The 20,684-nt window shown below is 38.2% G+C and overlaps 1 protein-coding gene across 8 annotated transcripts in view; it reads right to left on the reverse strand.

Annotated features, from left to right (window-relative positions):
* ATRX (ATRX chromatin remodeler) overlaps window positions 1-20,684 on the reverse strand; it is a 140,195-nt gene continuing 119,511 nt past the window's right edge. For 7 of the 8 annotated variants that reach the window (XM_027822584.3, XM_043522992.1, XM_037908734.2 and 4 more), the window contains 5 exons: window positions 9,384-9,533; window positions 5,618-5,743; window positions 4,841-4,936; window positions 4,114-4,242; window positions 1-2,974 (listed from right to left, as the gene is read on the reverse strand). In XM_027822584.3, the coding sequence (XP_027678385.2) occupies window positions 2,702-2,974; window positions 4,114-4,242; window positions 4,841-4,936; window positions 5,618-5,743; window positions 9,384-9,533 (774 nt within the window). In that variant the 3' untranslated portion in view covers window positions 1-2,701. Of the gene's footprint in view, window positions 2,975-4,113; window positions 4,243-4,840; window positions 4,937-5,617; window positions 5,744-9,383; window positions 9,534-17,561; window positions 17,589-20,684 lie in introns of those variants that run through there. The other variant, XM_043522993.1, reaches the window with a different exon arrangement.

Consider the following 20,684-nt stretch of genomic DNA (forward strand, 5'->3'; position numbering starts at 1 on the left):
TTTATGTATTTTGGTCACTTTATTAAATGAGATATTAAATAGTTTAAGTTTCAACTACTAAACAGCACTTTGAATGGTGAAAACACAGATAGTATATTGTCATACTTGAATGCTGCTTTTCTTTAAAAACACATTTCCAGTCCTTATATATATATTACAAAACAGCCTTATAGGACGAGGTGACATCTTTTCTACAGTACTGAAGATATTTAATACAGAACTGAAAAGCCGTCTAACAGAAACAAAGGCAAGTCTTCACAGCTGTATGATTTCAGCAGCCAAAGCTGGTTGATGGACTGAAACATTACTATACAACTGGGACAAAACATATACAATATCACAATACTAAGCAAAAACGCTTTACATCCAAAGGAATAAACAGGTTACAAAATGTGGAGAATTTAGCAGGCAAAACTGTATTACAAGCAACATTTTTATTTGTCATCTTAAGCCATTTCAACTAGTTAAAACATCTAAAACAAATATAAAAATGAGCCTTTTATTACCTTATTGATGTAATGTTCTGTCTTTAAATATTTGTTAAAGCTTCATGTTATACACACATTATGCAGCTAAAATGTCAAGTGAGGAACATGTATACAAAGTGGTCCAAGTTTTATTTCAATGCTTCTTATCTTTGATTAATCTTCTTATGCATTAGTCTTCTGTTATCCATAGTTTTGTCCATGGTGGAAAAAATGTGCCTTTAAATGTTGCCTAAAACTTCCACATTTAAGTCTTTGAGCAAGTTATCGTAGAACTCCATTGAAAATTCCCAGGTCTGGTAGAACATATTTGTCTTATTCACGACATGCAGGAATATCCATGACAGTTGTCCAGAGTACATTTGCATTCAAATGCTTGTCTCACAAAGTCTAATTTTTTTAACTTCTTCTAAAATGAATGCACCTTTTCTGGCTCCTCTCCCCCCTCAAATTAAATAAATCTGATTATGGAGCTGGCAAAGGCTTAGAACATAGAGGGTTTTCTTGCGATGTCTTGTAACAGGAAAAAATCCAAACCAACAATTTTGTTAGCTGGTTTTGCAGCAGATCTAACAAATTCTACACATATCACAAACCAAAATTCAAACCCCAAATGAAATATCTCACAAGATTTGTATATTTTAGATGTGGAAACACTTGTCTTTTGAGGACATAAAAACTCAAAAAAGTCCTTCAAGAGTGATTCAAGAAGCCAAAACTCTTCTAGTTGATGTCAGCAAGTCAGGTGAGTACAGCAATATCTACAGCAAATCCCTCCATCCAGCTTTCGTTTCTCAAAAATTCTGTTTTCAATACCTGATACAATATCACCTCAAATATTCCTGTCATTTAATTTGTCTCACATTCTAAAAACGTTTTCCTTTAAAAATAGCATCAGCCAAACTATATGCAAAGAAAAGTCGTGTGTGTGTGTGTGTAACTGGATCATCATAAGCACAGAAAATGTGTTACTATCCCATTAAAATGTTGGGAACGTAGGTATTAATGACATGTAACCAATCAGAAATGTACCTTGGTCTAGATTATTAAAAAAAAAAAAAAAAAAATCAAAGAATCAAGGTCTTTTTGGACCAACTTATATTCTTACAAAAATGAAAGAAGGGGTAGGGAGAAGAACATGGTAGGCAGAGATCCTTATCTATACAAGGAGAATTATTTCACAATTCTGGCAGAACTGGAAATTGTTAAAGCACATTCAGTGTATGAATTCAAAGTTGGCAATAGTTCTGCCATTGTGATGTTGTTTATAAAACAGGGAGTGACCCTAAGAACCACCACTATCTTAACCTCCAAAATACCAGTAATTTGATTTTTTTGGTCCCTATCCCATTGCCAGCAAAGGGAAGAGACACTAGCACCAGCATCAAGGAGTTAACAGAAATGTGCTTTGTATCAGAGTCAGCGAACAGTGAAATAATGTGTGAAGGATACAAAGCTGTAAATTTAAATTTACCAGTTATTCCATCACATAAAACTGAAAATAACAAGTGGCAGAAGACTGGAGAAGAAAAAATTCTCTTCTCAAGTCATGATTTAAGGCTGTATACACGGTTTCTATATAACTGCATGACAACGTTTTAGAGCCGTAGTATTTAAGAATATTGCACTCAATTTTGTCTCAAGAGAATTTTCAGTTCCTATGTTTTATTCTGCACAGATGATATAGCACGAGTCCAGACTTCAGTCACAAGGAAACAATATCATTTTTCTCTGTCTTATCACACTCACTAATTTCAAGAAATGGGTAAGTATAAAAGTATTCCATAATTTGAGGAATCAACTCTAATCAAGAACTCAGCTGTGTACATTTTATATATGGAATACTGAAACATACAGATCTGTATTCTTACCTAAGTTTCTCATGTTTGATGATGGTTTTATGGCTACTAAAAACAAGCATAGGACTTTAGACAGTAAACCTGTGGAGCTGCTACTATTATGGAAGGGCTTGTTTTCACTGAAAACAATTTGATATCTCCTGTATTCAACACATGTAAGAAGATTCTAGGCAACATCACTGACATGAGAGGGAAAAATGTTACATCCTATTTAAACACAGTTGAAACACTAATATGGAACATGGCATTTAAGGGATCCAAACTATTTATGCAGTTGAGTTCTGTTAAGCCATTGATTCCTAAAAAAATAAAAAAGTTCTCTCTGATTTTAACAATCCGTTTAGTGCAAAATCACATTTATTTCCCTTGGGAAGGTCCTGGATTTTTGCCTCTCATTGGGGGTGGGGCACGCTGCAATGGCGGTGGCTGCAGACCACCAGAAACTGCCTGATACATTCCTCTCATATCTATCTGCTGGTAGGTGGAAGGGTTCATGATTAAATTTGGAGGCTTTGGCATCATGAGATGACTCATTGCTGCTTGCTGATAAGACATTTGCTGCTGCTGCTGCTGATTGTACTGCTGCTGTAGTCTTCTGTTCATGAGTATCCGCTGAACACAACTGATTAACTGTGTGGAGGGAAAGTGGAGCTGTTACAAGTGCATGACCTGTCTTACTGCACCAAGTATCAAGTTTAGAGTTAAAAATCAATTTGTTAGGGGTACCATGGCTGAAGAAAAAAACATTATTGTTATCCCCATCACTAACGTGATGGCATTCACAAGCGGATTACAGTAGAAACCAGTTAGTAACACCATGTAGGACTAAGGTCTCCTAATGACTTGCCTATTGTATTGCAGGCAGCATTTATGTTAGTTGCCATGGTGATATGCACTCTACTGTGAAATTACTCCCCTGTATTAGTTACAGCATTTGTTGTCAGGTACTATTTAACATCCCTTTGAAAATCCTACAAGTTGATGGGCAAACAAACATTTAGTGACAAACACCAAAGGAGAAAATACTTCCAGTTGGACTAGCACCTACTGGGAAAGTTTCAGATTTCTCAAGATTACTTAGAAAGTCCAATGAGTTACGTGGTTTTAAGTTATGTGCATTCTGCATAAAATAATTCCTTAGTGCCAGGAGTTAGAACTTTCCAATACAAAGCCTGTGAATGGTAAAGGAACACACCAGGAAAGGGTGATGAGAAAGATTTCAGAAAGAGCATTGGCATGGATTATTTTGGTTTCTGACTTGTTTTAAGGAAGATTTAATGCATGGAGGAGTGCTGTTGATTTGTTTTCCCATGGAACTAAACTGCTGTAAACAGAACTATCCTGAAGAGATGCAAGTTCCTATATATGATTAGAAAGTTAACATCTTTAAGGAGACTGGGTCTTGTGTAAAGGTCACTGTATGCTACATGCCTATTACCACTTTAGTATTTGGTTTTCCTTAAGCCACTTAGTCTTCAAGCACTTCAAATACATGAATTAATAGCAGAATTCAGGAGATGGAATTTGCAATCTACTTTACACAACATCTCCCTAAATGAGCAACGCTAGTCCAAAACATTGTATGACTCAGCACTTTCTGGTGTGGAGGAGCAAAACACACTGTTGGTAATTACTGGGCCTAAGGGATTGATAAGAAGCTGGCATTCTACAAAAACATCTTTAATATCATGTGCTAGTCCAGGTTGCTATCACTCATGCATCCCAATCCAAGTAAACATAACTATCTAAAAGGCATTCAGAATTCTTACCATCTGTTGTTTTGTCAAGACATCATTGTAGATGGCTTCTCGGCGCTTAACATCAAGCTCCTGGCTTGCCTGTCTGCTTAGGGCCAAGGCCTGCACTTGGGTCTCTGTCAGGGTCAGATTTTCCTTCCACTGAAAAGGAAAAAAAATACATTTTATTAGTCACCCTGATAGAAAAGTAAGGGCAATCAAGTTCTCGCAATTTTTTCAGAGCTGGATTAATATAGTTGGCATTGACTGACCGCCCAGTTTCCAGTAAATATTCTGGGGAAGTACAGTTTTATAACTATAACCAGAAGTTATTAGATCTTTATATTGCCAATAAAAAACATGCTTTTCTAAATTTTCTTTTAAAAGGGGAAAATGTATGGAGAAGAAAACAGGGGGAAAAAATACTCAGCTGAGCCAATCAGTCTCATTTGCAGGAAGCCAGCATTTTCACTGTCTGGGAAATACTGACATGGAGCTATGGACCAAATTGTTGGCACTATAAGATTCTACTATGCACACAGGTGCTATTACCCAACTACATCATTAATTAGCTGTTATTACAAATTGTGGTAACAGAAATCAGCACTAATTAAAAATACTGCTTTATTAATGAAGAAGAAATAATATGACAATTAACTGGATGACTGTTTATAATCAGTAGTCACTTCTTTGCTTGACACTACTTCTTAACATTTTTCCAGCTCCTGACCAAATGTGGAATAATATCTATTTTACTTACTATAGTTGAAATTATATCTTCAAGGGGCTGAATTCTCACTGCAGTTACACTGTTGGTTGCTTCCACAACTTTTTCTCTTCCTTGATTAATGAGGTCCTGAGAGAACAGCAGACAATGAATTATAAAGGATAGGTGCAAAGCAAGAGATTAAGTTGTCCACGCATTTAGAAATGCTTTTCTCCATCTCCAATTTATGTAACTATATTTGAAACTTTTTTACACAAGTGAACACACAGAGTTGGGTAATATGATGGAAATAAATTCACACACAATTAGATTTTGGAGGTAAGTAAATGAACAGAAAATACAAATAAGTCAACTGAAAACAATCTGCTCACTCAGTGCTTTTTAAATGATCAAAACTGTGTTAGACCTAAGTGACAAATTTTGCACCTAACAAACTTTTTGCAGTTGGCATTGTAAAATTATTACAATTGTCACATTCATACTCACTATGACTGTGTTCAACATTACTTCTTGTTTTAAATTATACTAGTACATTCCTAATATTATACAAATGCTACAGTGATCAGCTTCCTATAATCAGAATACACTGTTGCTATAAACATTTCAATATGCACACACAAGTTAATAGATTTCAACTAAACAGACATATCATAAACCTACTTTTAAAAAATGTTACATTCAACTAGAAGGTATTACTTATCAGGATGTTAAAAAAATTTCAGTAATTACTGATTTGTAACTTAATTTGAATATCTGAGACATGCTCAAAGCAATGTAGATACACTGTGCCATTTGGATTTCACTACCTACCTCTAGCTGTTGGTTACTCATTGCCGACAATGCTCCCAAATTGAACGGAATATATGGAGTTTGAGAGTTGAAATTGATAGGGGGCATATTAGTCCCAGCTGGCATGTTGAAGCGCATGGTCAGACCCTTAAAAACAAAAATTGTACTTAGGTTTAGCGACTATGAATATTCCTAAGTGCTATAGCATGCCACTGCTGTCAATTCTAGGAAAGAACTGAACACACACACAAACAAAACACACCCTACAAGAGAAATCAAAGATCTTATAAAGTTTTAACCCTTAGAAGTGGAACCATCTGAGTGTATTGAAAATTCTTTCCAAAGCATGGAATCAAAATGATTAAGTTTCCAACTACTTAGAGAAGCCTCAGTATGTGTCTTGAGATTTGAGTCTAGTTCATCTATAATTATTGGTATAAACATAGTAAGAGAAGAAAATCCTAACAATGTCTTCAATTTGTCTAGTGATACATACTACACTAATGTAAAAGTGTGTATGTGATATGTATATAATCTGACAAAATACATTGTTTAAGGTTTATATGATAACTGATTTTTAAGCACATGCTGAAGTACTGCGATATGGATACAGTAGTACACATTTGTGTAGCCAGACACCATTACAGATACACCAACAACAGAGCAAGGACTTCAAAAATGAATTAATCAAATACAGAAAAACTAGAGGAACAGGGTTAGCCTGACTTAATAGAAATGCAGTATGCAGAGTTTTATTCATTGGAAGAAAGAAATACAAGACCTCTTGCAAGGAATAATTCTCAAATACACAAGTCCATTGTTGAAATAAAAGTCAAAAACACCAGTTAGATCACAAAAGTTATTGAAGCAGAAAAATAATTCCCCAAAATATTCAAACAAATTATACCACAAAGCAACTGAGAGGCATGTCAGATTGCACAAAGCCATGAGGATATTCTGGCAAACCTGTATTTCCAAAATGTAGGGACACCAATGTTCCTTGTAAGAACAAATAATCCCACCCTCTGCAAAAACCAAAGATGAATACTTTTTCTGTAAATAAATTTGAATTACAGACACTAATACAGTAAACCCTTTCCTTTCGGACTGTTAAAAAAGCAGCTATGCCAGCCAGGTATAAAGCTATGCCTTTGCAACAACTAGATCTCCATAAATCAACCCTATATAATTTTATCTTGGATATCACAGAATCAATCCTGAATAGGTATTATTCTTTTTCTCTTAATCAGAGTCTGATCTGAAGTGGTTAACTTTCTCTCAGATTTCAAAATCTGGTATTTATATAATGAAGTTGGACAACTCTGAGGATGCTTCTTTCAGACTCTATATGTATATAAACTGTTGCTCTGTTTTAGGAAGGGTATGATTTAAATATTAAGAATAGTGGCAATGTGCATTAATTAGTAACATTAGGAATTGGTAACTAGCTAGGTGTATTAATAGCACTTTCAGCTTTGCCATAAACCATCCTGTGTTTGTTAAGGATTCTCATATACTGTAATTCACATATAGCCTAATTTTTTAAAATTGAAGAAAGGTCTTTTTACTGCAGAATTCCTATTAAATACCAATGAACATAGAATTCTCAAAATTTTGGTAGGAATTACTCAACAATCTTCCAAAAAATCTAAATTTTGCAGGGCTTCACGTTTCAAACGAAACAGAAAAAACAGATTTTCAATTGCTTGATCATTCCAGTCCTTAGATTCTAACCCCCACGCATAGAGCCCTGCACGATACAAAATTTAGAACCGCGGATATAAATTGGTATCCACAAAGCTGAAGGGCTCTACCAGGAACCACACGAGCAAAAGTAGCAGCATGTCGGGCCACTGGCAGTTCCTCCAGCATGGCAGTATCTCCCCTCCCCTCCACCCCCGCCCCACCCACTGGGGTGGGCACTAGAGTCACTGGCAACTGTCCCTGGTCATGCTAGTGTGTACAAGCGGCTTGCAAGCTCCCAGACAGGAGTTGCACACCACGCAGGGTTGTACTCATGCATGATGTTCTTGTATCCTTCAGGGAGGTTGTTTTGTCTACTGGAAATGGTACTACTTTATATGTTTTTAAAATAAATGTCAAGAGCTATTATGCACTATACAAGATGATAAAACTGGAAAAAGACACTTGTAACAGGAAAAAAATTATTCAGAAGCCTTTCCCGCCGCCCAGGCATGAATGAAAGGGTTTCTTGGGTAATTTTGTTCTAGGTCCTGTTCATAAGTAAGTTTGGAAGACACATGAAATATAGTAAATTAAGGGGTTTTAATCCCTTTTGAGGGGGGACGGGACTCATAGGACATTTTCCTCTGATCATACTCCCCCATCCAGATTGGGTATGGTGTTCTTTCGTGAGAAATTTTGTCCTCAGGACAAGACATTAAAAAAAAAAAAATTAAAAATAGATGACAGAAACAAGAAACTGTTCAAGACATGAGTTCATGGTCCATTTCTGGCCCTACACAACTTCATATAGATGACTGTTAAACTTATCCACTTGGAGCCATCCAGATGTTTTAGTGTCATATCTCACACAGTACTTTGGTTCCCTCAGAGAAATTACATTGCTACCAAAAATCTCCAACTACTCTTCCTATCTGCGAACTCCTGAAATTCTTCCTGAGTCAGATGCCCACTTAAAATCTTCAGCAACTTTCCATATTTCCCACTTTGTGAATTCAAAAGAGAAAATATCTTAATCATCAGATCTGATCACCCAGGTGCAACATCTTTCAGGCATTTTTCACTTCTGCTGCCTTTACATCCTTTAGATGAGTACTCTAGCAACAATACTCCTATTTACACCAAACAAACCAATACTTAAGTTCTTATTCTCCTTGTACAGTATGATAATGGAGGCTAGTTTCAGTTTTCTCTGTTCTCCTACTGAGTTAAGTGAAATGTAATTATTTTCAAGACTTTTGAACTAAGTCACAGATTTATAAGCATATTTTAAGAACAAAGATTTTTATTGTCTTAAACACTAGAAAGTTCGTTCTACTTATTGCAATGACCATTCCCACTAAAACTTTCTGTCTTTCTGTTCATAATTCAAACCAAAGTAATTACGTTACCATCAGTGGGTATCTCCCTTTCTGACAGTTTATAAAATCCTTGTTATGCACTCAATTTCCTTCTCCCACTTCTTTTTGATCTAGTAATTCCTGGGTTATAATTAAAAAACAAAGCAAACAAAAGAACTGTCTCTAGTTTAAGAATCTAGGACTTTGGGAATGAATGAACGAACTGCAAACTCTCAGGCCACTTCCAGTATTTACTTATGCCTCAACTGGATTATATTTTCTGGGGTTGGGGGAGAGGCGGAGGGCTTGTTTTGAAATGAGATGCCCATTTTTCCATTAAAAAAATCTCAAAAGGTAGAGATTTTCCATACATTTTCAGAATGAAGTATACTAAAGAATGTCAGCTGGATGTATAATATGAAATGTGAAAACTACAAAGCTAATTATTAATAAAAAAAAGTAACAAACACTAAGTAAAAATATCTTGAAGCAAATACATACAAAAGTCCACCACCAAAACAGCATCTATCTTTTCATTTTTCATAGTCTGTTTAGCTTTTATAGAGGTGATATTTAAAATGACCATTTTACATAATATTATTCAGAAGCCCATTTCCAAGCCTGTAATAGAGCTATTTCTACAAAGATTCATTATGCTTACAGAACAATTATAATTTTTTTTTTAAACTGACGGTTATTTTTTACACACGACACCCACTTTACGTTAGGGCAGGCATCTTTACCTTTTTTTCAGCTTCATATTCTGCCCAAGCTGCCTTCCTTTCCTCTTCGGTCAATTCTTCCTCCTCTTTATGGTCTAGGAGGGAATCATGCTCATGATAGCCCACTATATGTTCTTTGTGGATCTGAAGCAATTCTGCCAGAATTGTATCCTGTTTAAATGAAAAAGTACCATGAAATGAAGGTCACTTATTAAATATTTTTATCTGTAATAGTGCTACAGTATATTTTTGCTGAGCATGTGCAAGTCATATTTCTTTGACCTGACTTTCACAATAGAGCTCAAAGCACTTCATATATAAACAAAACTAGAAGAAATTTAAAAAAAAAAACAAATGCAGTTTTCCTGATGGGAAAGGTAATGGAGAAACAACCTCCTGCAACAGATAGTCAAATCACTTAGTGCACCACTACAGTATACCCAGATTCCACAATGACTGATGCAGTATAGAACCTAAATAGAATGAAATGTGCCAAATAATTGCTTCTTTAAGAGATGCTCGCACCCTGCCCCTGACGGGAGGCTATGATAATCTCCTTCGGTGATGAGGTAAAACCTCCCTGTTGGATTTTATGAGTTGGAAAGTATTTGAGTCCAAATTGCATGTTTCAACCTGAAACTCCAGGAACAGTTTCACTACTATACCACCAATAGCCCCTGGAGGGGGCCACCTTTTTCAAAACGGCAAAATGCATGTGTTGGGATATGTAGTCTCCACAGCTCTATATTAAAACGTCACATGTCTGGGTTCCATGTGCTGGATTTGGCCAACAGGCCATGCTTTGGACACTCACATTCTATACTATACTAATACTTTTACACTTTTATAATAACTAAAATATTTAAATGACCTCAGTTGCAAATTGTTTTATTCAAAGTCCTGAATATTAAAGGTCCTATGGAGCTGTGTTAAAAACTATTACTATTTTTCAAAAGTCAGTCACTAACCTAAAAAAGCCTAATTTATTAATTAAGCAAATAAAAGAGAGAACGTGGCAGGTAACTAACGTATTTAGGTGCCTTGTCCTTGATAGGAATACAGATGTCACATAATGAGATCATGTTATCTCAATTAAAAAATGAAATAAAAACAAATGGAGGGGAAAAGAATGGTTGGAACAAAGCTGCTTGTATCTTAAACTAAAGTTAAAGGTTTAGCAGTCTTCATTTTTACTGAGTCAACATTTCCTTCTCCATGGGCACCCAGATGATGGTGTTGAAATGAAAGCAATGCCTCTAAGGATCAACAGAACCAAGGCCCATAAGATTGCTAGATCCCGCTCCTGTTTGGACCACAAAGTTCAGACTGTGTTCCTGCTCTGAAGAGCTCACAGTCTATATAGACCTAAGATGGGAGAAAGGGAAACAAATACAAGTAGAAGGTATGGAATTGATCCACAGAGAAAAAGTGACTTGTAGCCAAGGTCACACAGGGAGCCTGTGGCAGAACCAGGAAGCGAACCCAGATATCCTGAATCTCAGTCCAATTCCTTAATCACAAGTGACAACTATCTGCTTCTACACTTTATACTGCTACACAAGCAAAAAACAAACCATAATTTTGAGTATTAAAGCAGTTAACATCTTTTTTTAAAAAGTCAACCTCTTTGTTTCATCCTTGTCCTATCAACTGGCCTCTTCATGTGGGAGCCACCACATTCTCCTTCAGCCCCTCAGAAACAAATTCTGCGATATATCCGTGTGACTAAAGGGCACATGAATCAAATAATGGGATTTAGCGAAAGAGAAAGGATGTGGTAATAGGATACACAGAAAACATTTAAGGGAGGTGGGTGAAAGTCCAGAAGAGATTACAAAATGAAGTTAACACAATAAAAGCTTTCTCAACATACTGTAGCTGTACATAAGTGTGTGGAGGGTTCTTATACATGCATATGCATTAGTTTCCATGGTAACACTATTACTGAAAACAATACTGGAATATAATCCACACTCACTTGGCCAGCAGAGTCATCAAAATGTGGTTTAAATTACATCCAACTGTGTATGTTTGCTTTTCTTTGTCTAAACTTTATTTTGTATTAAATAAAGCGATGACGATTGAAAGCTAAGTAAGATACCGCCATTACATTTTCTTAAATGTTTTTACACTGAAAAACTAATTAATTCAATTTTACGTGAAATTCAGCAAAAAAGTTTGATTTGCATTAGTATACTCTGAAATTTAAAAAAAAGCATTCAGCAATATGGTTTATAGGTTTTTAAAACGATACTGAAATACAATTTTGGTGCTGAACTGAAAATTTGCTGGAAAATGTGTCCAAACTTCAAAAATGTTTCTCCCAGTTGTCATTTTCAACTTTTCATGGAACTAAATGCAACAGAAGTATTACATCTAAAAGAAGACTAACCCAGGAGGGCACACAACCTATATACTGAGTCATAAAATAAAGACATTTTCCCCAACCAATTCAGTGACTGATAGAAAAGGAGCAGAGAAATTTACTATTCTGGAGTTAGCAGCTTTTTAAGAATCCACAATTTTTCTCTTCTTAGACTACAGTGAAAAAGCAAACACTTGCTAAATCCCAGACAACTAATGCTCACATATTGCAAACTACTGCTAAAGAGATACTATGCCCAACTCAATCAGAACTATTAGTTTTATCTGACTTTCCAATCTGCATTAAATGACCTTAACTCAGCCAATCCTATATTTAACAACATAAATACTGTGGCATTAAGGCAGGAATAGTCAATAGGTGGACCGCGGGCAAATCCAGACTGCCAGATGCTTTCAAACAGACCCCAAAATCTTTTGATGTACTTACTATAATCATTTTTTATTATTTTCTTTGGAATCTGGACCTTGACTATATCTTGACAAAAAATAATTGACTACCCCCGCATTAAGGCATTGCTTGCTTTTGCTGATAGGGGGTGCTGCTGGTGGTATTGGGGACATGACGACGACACAAGAATAAATGACAGGGTACACGCTACTGGATGCTCCTAGGGACACTGTTTCATAGAATATCAGGGTTGGAAGGGACCTTGGGAGGTCATCTAGTCCAACCCCCTGCACAAAGCAGTACCAATCCCCAATTTTTGCCCCCTGATCCCTAAGTGGCCCCCTCAAGGATTGAACTCACAACCCTGGGTTGGAGCACAGGCTTAAGCAGTACCTCTCCCCACCTGGCCTTTGGTCTGCTCCTGCAACACCTCTTTGGGAAGTCTAGTGCCAGTGGCCATAAGCGGTAAAGTGACAACTGCTTGAACTTGTCACTTCGAACATACCTGTTACACAGTGAAAAAGCCAAGCCAACAATTGGGGAAAAATATTTTGACAGTGACTTTAACAAGTGCTAAATCAGGGGTTCTCAACCTTTTTCTTTCTGAGCGCTCCCCCCCGCCCCACTACCCAACATGCTATAAGGCGTAGCTTGACTTCTATTTTGGGGGGCAGGGCCCAGCAGGGCTTGAGGTCCGGGAAGAGAACACCACCTCTATCGCCTGACTCATCTTCTCAGCAGGCCACCCGGCCTGTCTCGGTTGGGAGGAGCACACAACCAAAAATTATAACTCAAAGGGGGGAGGGGCTCAGCTCAAAAAGTTTGAAAACTGGTCAGGGTGCAGGCAGGGGGCAACTAGGGGCTGTGTGCAGGCAGGGGGTACCTCAGGGTGGAGGTAGCTGGGGTTTCGGCCCCGCAGGGGATGCTGGGGCTCAGGGCTTCAGCCCTGTGGCTCCTGGCTTCAGCCCCTGTAAAAGGGCTTGTGGCCCAACAGGGGGCTGTGGACCCCCCCTCCCCCGTTGAGAACTGCTGTGCTAAATCTTTCCCCCAGCACATAATCCTGTGGGAGTTCAGTGTAAAAATTTGTGGGAATCTATTTAAAAACACTATAACAGTACTCATAAGTCAATTTATTTAAAGCACCCACCTCCATTGCTGAAAAGCCCAACGCAAAGCAAAACATAACATCTGAAATATAATAAAAATATAGTAAACTGAGAGAGTTCTGTTTAAACTCTCTCTTCCAAGGAAAGATAATAGCTCCAGTGTGCCTTCTAACCTTATAATCTGCTGTTCTACAAAACTAAAAATGCTTTGAAGTGCCTAAAACTTCAGTCTGGATTAGATAACTAGTCACCAGCATAACAGAAATCTACACAAAGCCCACTGTATATACAGTAATTATTTCTATACTTACATCATCTAAATTTGAACCACTGATTAATCAGCCATAGTGCACCTTGTATGCTTTTCTTGGACTGACAGAGATAATTTTTAATGCAGTCTTATTTGCAAAGATGCAGAGATAGTGGATTAATAAAAATCTACTTTTAATCAGTGAAAGTTAAGGCTAATTTAACAATTTTTGTGCACTTTTATACAGAACTTTTTACTATATAAATAGCCTTTTAAACACAAAAATCAAGAACTGAATCTGCCTTCGTCACGGTTCCTTTTCTTGTAATAGCACTATTAAAAATAAACTAGTATCTATATAACAAGATTCCAACGTTATTTTCTGTGTCACTCTGAAGCCACAAATGTCAACTGAGGCAGTGTAAAGCAAAGGTCCCCAAACTGTGGGATTTGCCCCCGCCCACCCAGGAGGGCACAGCTAGGTCCCGGGCCAGTCCACACACGGGGTGGGGGGCACCACCCAGCTCTGCTCCTGTCCCCGGCCACATGCGCCGGCTCCACTCCTGGCCCTGTCCCCAGCTGTAGCACCAGCCTTGGCCCCTTTACCCCATCTGCATCCCGCTCTCCTGGAGCCGTGGCCCCGCTCCCCAGGGTGCGTGGGGCGGATGGATGGGACATGGACACGGGTAAGAGGTGGGGTGCGACGTAAAAAGTTTGGGGACCACTGGTGTAAAGTGATGGATACAGCTAGAAGCATGGCCGAGAGCCCTTTTTGTTTAGAATATCACCAGGTTCAATCATCAATGCATGCTGTGAGAACAAGACAGATTTTGGTTTTGTGGAGGTTGGAATATGACAGCTGATCAGGAAAGATGGGAGTAACAGCTATGTGAGGCAAGAGGTGACTGTGCCTCCAGCCAAGGGGCAGCTCTGTGTACAAACTAGAAACAAACACAGCGCACAGAAACAAGAGCTCAATTTTTAGCTTTTTTTACACATGAATTTAGGAATTATACCTGTGTGACAGCGGGGGCTTTCAGCAACTAGTGTGAAATTAAAATCCTAGCGATAGTGCTCTGCCTTACAGAGAACCAGACTCTCAATCCTCAAGCTGACTAGGAGTACTGAAGAGTCAATGTATGTGTTCCTTGGAAAACATATTATACCACAACAGCAGCCTGCCTGTGTGATAAAAAGGTAGCAGTAATGGGGACTGAAGAAGAATATAGTCCACCAAATAATTGCTTAGTAGCTACATGTTAACTCTTTTGAAGGTGACGAGAGTCACACAATCACTAGCATACATACTACATCATAAACAAAACACAAGCAAGTTCTAGCAGTCATGCCATCTTTAATCCAAAACAAACACAAATTGCTATGCAACAGTTAGGTCAGTACTGTTAAGTGCTAATCAAAAAGAAGATGTAGCAGTATAATTATATTTTAAAAAGCAATATTAATGGGCATTAACAGCCTAAATACCTTTAAAAATCCAGCCTTATGTAAATAAGCAGTTCAAATACCATGCTCACCACACTATTAATTTGCACACACCAGTGAACTGAAAATGTATGTTCTGGGCAACCATCTTAACACTCTCCCTGTAGTGCCATCTGCCTCTGATCTTTCTTTTTTATATTTCATACCAAGGATCTGAGCCTTCAAACCCTTATGTGATTAAGGGTGGTAAAATGAGGCTACGAGTGTAAGTAGGTCCTTTTTCTAGTAGCACTTTACAATATAACTATAGCTCAACTAAGTTTTTTGTCCTGAATTTCTATGATTTTTGTAGGAGCAATATGTTTTTGGATTACACATATAGCTCTCATGAAATTGAAACCGGTTGAATTTTTAAAACAATTCAAATTACACAATCACTTGGATGATTTCTTAAAAAAATCCAAAAGACTAAAATTTTAGAGACAAATTTCCACCTCCTTCCAGTTAACCTCTGAATCATGTAAATGTTGCTAGCTATGTTAATGAAACATACATGTTATATATGCAAATTTTGCATAAATATTTCCAATGCCAAGTATATGCCTAGAAGCAGTGGTTATATTTCAACTTGTAAGTGTCATTGCTTTTGTTTAGCGAGAAGGCGAAAAATGTACGCAAGTTATGACAAATGCCTTGATATCCATCAATACAGAAATCTGTAAGATGGCTTTCCCTCTGTTCAATATTTGATTAAAAGAACTACTTGTCTTGCCTTTGTGAAAGTTCTGTGATTTTTCTTCATTTTTACATAATCTAAATGATGATAAAATTTTGCACAATAGAGCATGTGTACACTGCAAAAAATAACCAACAGCGAGTCTTATAGTCAGGGTCAACTGACTCAGGCTTGAGCTACAGGGCTAAAAATATCCCTGTAGATGTTCAGGATAGCGCTGGAGACTGGGTTCCGAGGACCATCCCCCTCACCGGGTTTCAGAGTCTGGGCTCCAGCCCGAGCCTGAATATGTACACTGCTAATTTTAGCTCTGTAGTGTGATCCCCAGTCAGTTGACTCAGGTTCTGAGTGTTACTGGCATGGGTTCTTTTTAACAGCATAAAATTCCTCATTGTTGATAGATGTTCGGCTGCATGAGTTCTTTTAGCATGGTGTCCCAGCTCTGCGCAGATAGCAGATTTTGACAGACCTGCCCAATAAATTCAGACTCAGTTTTCTGCGAAGGAACTTGGTCAGGTTTATTGCTGATGAAGCACGGTGCTAATGCCCTTGCTCAATGGTTACAGGTACACTAACACATGTATGCTTGAGATAATGGCGGGACTTTCCATTTTCCCCTCGGCCAGACAAAGACACTTCCTCTGAGATACATTTTTATACACACACAAACAAGTTATGTGTTGCCCCCTTGACGTGGCTAGTTACTGCCCTCTGACATACCTAGAGACCACTCTCTGACTTAGCTAACTACCACCCATTACCTTGTACCTGTTGGTTTGATTAAAACATTTCTATCCATCACGCTGTTATCCTGACCTTATTTTTAAAATGGGTCAGTGTGTTTTTGTTACCTTTGGAGAATGTATTGGTATTGAGGTGCTCTGGTACCACCCTTCTGGGATGTGTCTGTGTGCGAGCCTTGTGCCTAGCACCTTTTAGGAATGTGTGGTTTTGCAATATCAGCCCTATTTTTGCCAGATTCTGTGAGCAGGCCCTGCCTAGCTCACAACCGGACTTTGCTTTATATCAGCAAAGCTTTGACTACTACTTTAGCCCAGGCCTCAAGCCTCATACCAGGCCTCTGATACAAGGGCTTATGTCTCAGGCCCTCTTACTACTACACACATAATACCTCCCAAATATTGCTCTTTATTTGGAAGCAATATTGTTATATTAGAAAATATGACATTAAAACATTCCTTGTAACACTAACGTTTTGTGCTTTTATTATTGACGATCTCTTAAAATGCAACACCCGAGTAATGAGATATTGTAAAAGCCCATTATGGTGAAAACAGTAAACACAGATGTATTTAACTACTAGTAAAATTTTACATGGCATGATGTTTAAAAACGTAAATGTTAGCTATATACAGATTACTTTTGCTAATTGCCAGGCAAATGTATATACTCCTGCTTTTTTGGCATGTGGATCTGACACATAATTATAATTTTTTTTCCTCCACAAATTACTTTATAAGGAAACTGTGTGAGTGTGTGTGTGTGTGTGTGTGTGTGTATGAGAGAGAGAAGATATACATCTCAAATTTAGAGCACAAAAAACAAGCCAAAAATTCACAGACATTGAGAATATTAGAAAACAGGCAATTTTTGTTTATCTAACATATACAAAGTCTTTAATGATAAAATTTCCAATAGCACCAGAAAAATCCTATCATATTTAAAGCAAAAGAATTTACAAACAAATTAGCTGCTCAAATCAAAAGTTAGAGGTGCTAAAGATAAGTTTTATATAGGAAATCCAGACTCAACTTAACTATGGAGTTCTGAACAATTCCTTCCTAATGTAAGCAACTCCTCCTAGCAGAGCTGGAAAAGCCCTGCTATTGGGCTTTATGAAGTCAACAAGTGTGCTGGGTCTGCACTCAACTAGCAAGTAACCTTTTCATGAGGAGACCTGAGAGAGAGAAAGATGGTTAATCTATGTTTAGATGGTTGTAAAGGAAGATGGAAGAGAAAACACACCACCCAATTCACAATCTACCCCCTTTAAAGAACTAGCCTTAAGGGTCTAACTATATATTCACTTAGATTCCAAAATCCATGTTTTCAACATTTGGTCATGTATTGGGGTTTGGGGGGGAGGGGAGGGTGTTGTTTTTCTGGATTCTAGCTGTAGTTCCACATATTGCTTCGAGTACATTTGCATGAGTACTGGTGCATTTCTTGCCAATGCCAAGCATTACAGAGGCAAAAGTTCCTTATCTTACCATCTGCATGGTAATAAAATTGCATAATGATATCATTGTTCAGCAAACTATTCTTTGAAGAAATAAAAGCTGAAGGGGCCTGAACAGAAGGGGGAAAATTATACCTCAAACTTGTAAAAAACAAAACTAAAGCCTCACGTTAGCTTACATGCCTATCTTGCTTTTCTGATAATTACAAAGGAACAGTTCTGTCTTTGTAAGAAAGCTATAGGCAGTTCAGTGTCAAAAAGAAGAAATGCAGGTAAATGTTTGTAATAGGTTACTGGCCTTTGTTCCCTACTAAAGCCTATAGAGATCAGATTGCGTATGTTAAATTTATCATCAGGAACAAAATATCTAATTATGCAACATTACTTTGACCAAGATTTTCCTCTCTGATTACTGTGCAATTCATGATTATAATAAAATGTTTTCCTAAATACAATTAATATTAGATGCCTCTTACTTCTGTTTTGATTTTTGCAAAAGACCGAAGCATGAACCAGATATTGAATTCGTCTCATTGTTAATATTGCAGGTATTACAATTATAAAGCCAGAAACAGGTATTGCTATTAAAATTACACTGAAATAAGGACAACACCAATATAGCAGGAAGGTAACAGAGAAACTCTAATGCTAGTAAAGTACCTGAATTCAAACTTTTAAAGAAAGAATTATAGAATCCTAAAAATATAGGTCTCAGAAGGACCTCGAGAGATCATCTAGTCCAGTCCCCTGCACTGCAGTAGGACTAAGTATTATCTAGACCATCCCTGACAGGTATTTGTGTAACCCAGTGATGGGCAACCTGTGGCCCGTCAGGGTAATCCGCTGACAGGCTGCGAGACAGTTTGTTTATATTGATCGTCCGCAGGCATGGCTGCCTGCAGCTCCCAGTGGCTGTGCCTGTGGACAGTCAGTCAATGTAAACAAACTATCCCGCGGCCCACCAGAGGATTACCCTGATGGGCCACGGGGTGCCCACTACTGATCTAACCTGTTCTTAAAAACCTCCAATGACAAAGATTCCACAACCTCCTTGCCGTAAGAGGCCCTGAAACATAAACCCTTGCATGAGAGGCCTGGTCTGAGGCCTAAAGCCTGAACCAAAGTACTTCCAGGCATTGCTAAGCAAAGCTGGGCTGTGAGCCAGAGGCAGGCCCTAATTGCAGAACTTGGCAAGAAAAGGGTTCCTAGAAAGCATGTGCTAATGATATAAGTAGTAATAAGAGGAACGTGTGCCAAGATGGCACCTGGACATCCTGATACGAGGACACTTCACAGATATAACAAGGAACAGCCAGGTGCATCCCAAAGACAGGGTCAAAAGGACAGCATGATGGACAAATCTGTTTGTTTGAACCAACATGATCAAAGGGGGAGACAGCACCCTAATGAGTCAAGGGGCTGTACCTCAATGTGTCAGTAGGGATGAGTAATCTGTCCTGCAACTGTATAAAAATAGGTCCGGGAGTGCATATCTTTGTCCAGCCTAGGGGGCAGTGGAATGTCTCGCCACTGACTGAGCTGTGTCCATCGCCAGGGGGCACATATTCGTAGTATGTCCTGTAGAGTCTACAGGAAACTATTACTGTGCTTCGTTGGACAATAAACCTGGCCGGGTGCCTTCATACCTTAATAGAGTCTGTGGCCTTTGGGGGTTCTCTCAGGACCTGCTGTGTCAGCTATCTGCGCAGAGCTGGGGCAGCACACAGAGGGAACATGCACGCAGCCGACTATCATCATCATCGAACCAGAGCAGAGCACCTCACCAGTAGCTACTGACAATACTCCTTAGGTAATTTGTTCCAGTGCTTAACTACCCTTACTGTTAGGAAGTTTTTCCTAATGCGTAACCTAAATCTCCCTTGCTGCCATTAAGCCCATTACTTCCTGTCCTGTCTTCAGCGGATAAGGAGAACAATTTATCACCCTCCTCTCTATAACAACTTTTTATGTCCCCCCTCAGTCTTCTATGCTTCAGACTAAACAAACAATTTTTTCAATCTTCCCCAGTAGGTTGTGCTTTCTAGACTTTTATCATTTTTGTTGCTCTCCTCTAGACTTTCCTCAATTTGTCCACATCTGTCCCAAGTGTGCTGTCCAGAACTGGACACAATACTCCAGTTGAGGCCTGCTGAGTAGAGTGGAATAATTACTTCTCGTGTCTTGCTTACAACACTCCTGGTGATACATCCCAGATTGATGTTCATTTTTTTGCAACAGTATTGTACTTTTGACTCATAGTTTGTGATCCATGATAGCCCCCAGATCCTTTTCTGCAGTACTCCTTCCTAGGCAGTCGTATCCCATTTTGTATTTGTGCAAATTATTATTCCTTCCTAAATGCAGCACTTTGCATTTGTCCTTACGGAATTTCATCCTATTTATTTCAGACAATTTCTTCCGTTTGTCAAAATCATTTTAAATTCTAATCCTGCCCTCCAAAGCACTTGCAACTCCTCCCATCTTGTATCATCCGCAAATTTTATAAGTGTACTCTCTCTGCCATTATCAAAATCACTGAGGAAGATACTGAATAGAATCAAACCCAGGAAAGATCCTTGCAGGACCTCACTCAATATGCCCTTCCTGCTTAACTGTGGACCATTGATATTTACTCTGATTACAGTTTTCCAATCAGCTGTGCATCCATCTTATAGTTGGTTTGTTTAGGCTGTATTTCCCTAGTTTGCTTATGAGAAGGTCGTGTGAGATTGTATCAAAAGTCTTATGAAATAAAGTTGATAAATATCACATTTACTCCCTCCCTCCCCCCATCCACAAGACTTGTTACCTTAT

This window comes from Chelonia mydas, chromosome 9 (assembly GCF_015237465.2).
Source record: "Chelonia mydas isolate rCheMyd1 chromosome 9, rCheMyd1.pri.v2, whole genome shotgun sequence".
Classification (NCBI taxonomy): Eukaryota; Metazoa; Chordata; order Testudines; family Cheloniidae; genus Chelonia; species Chelonia mydas.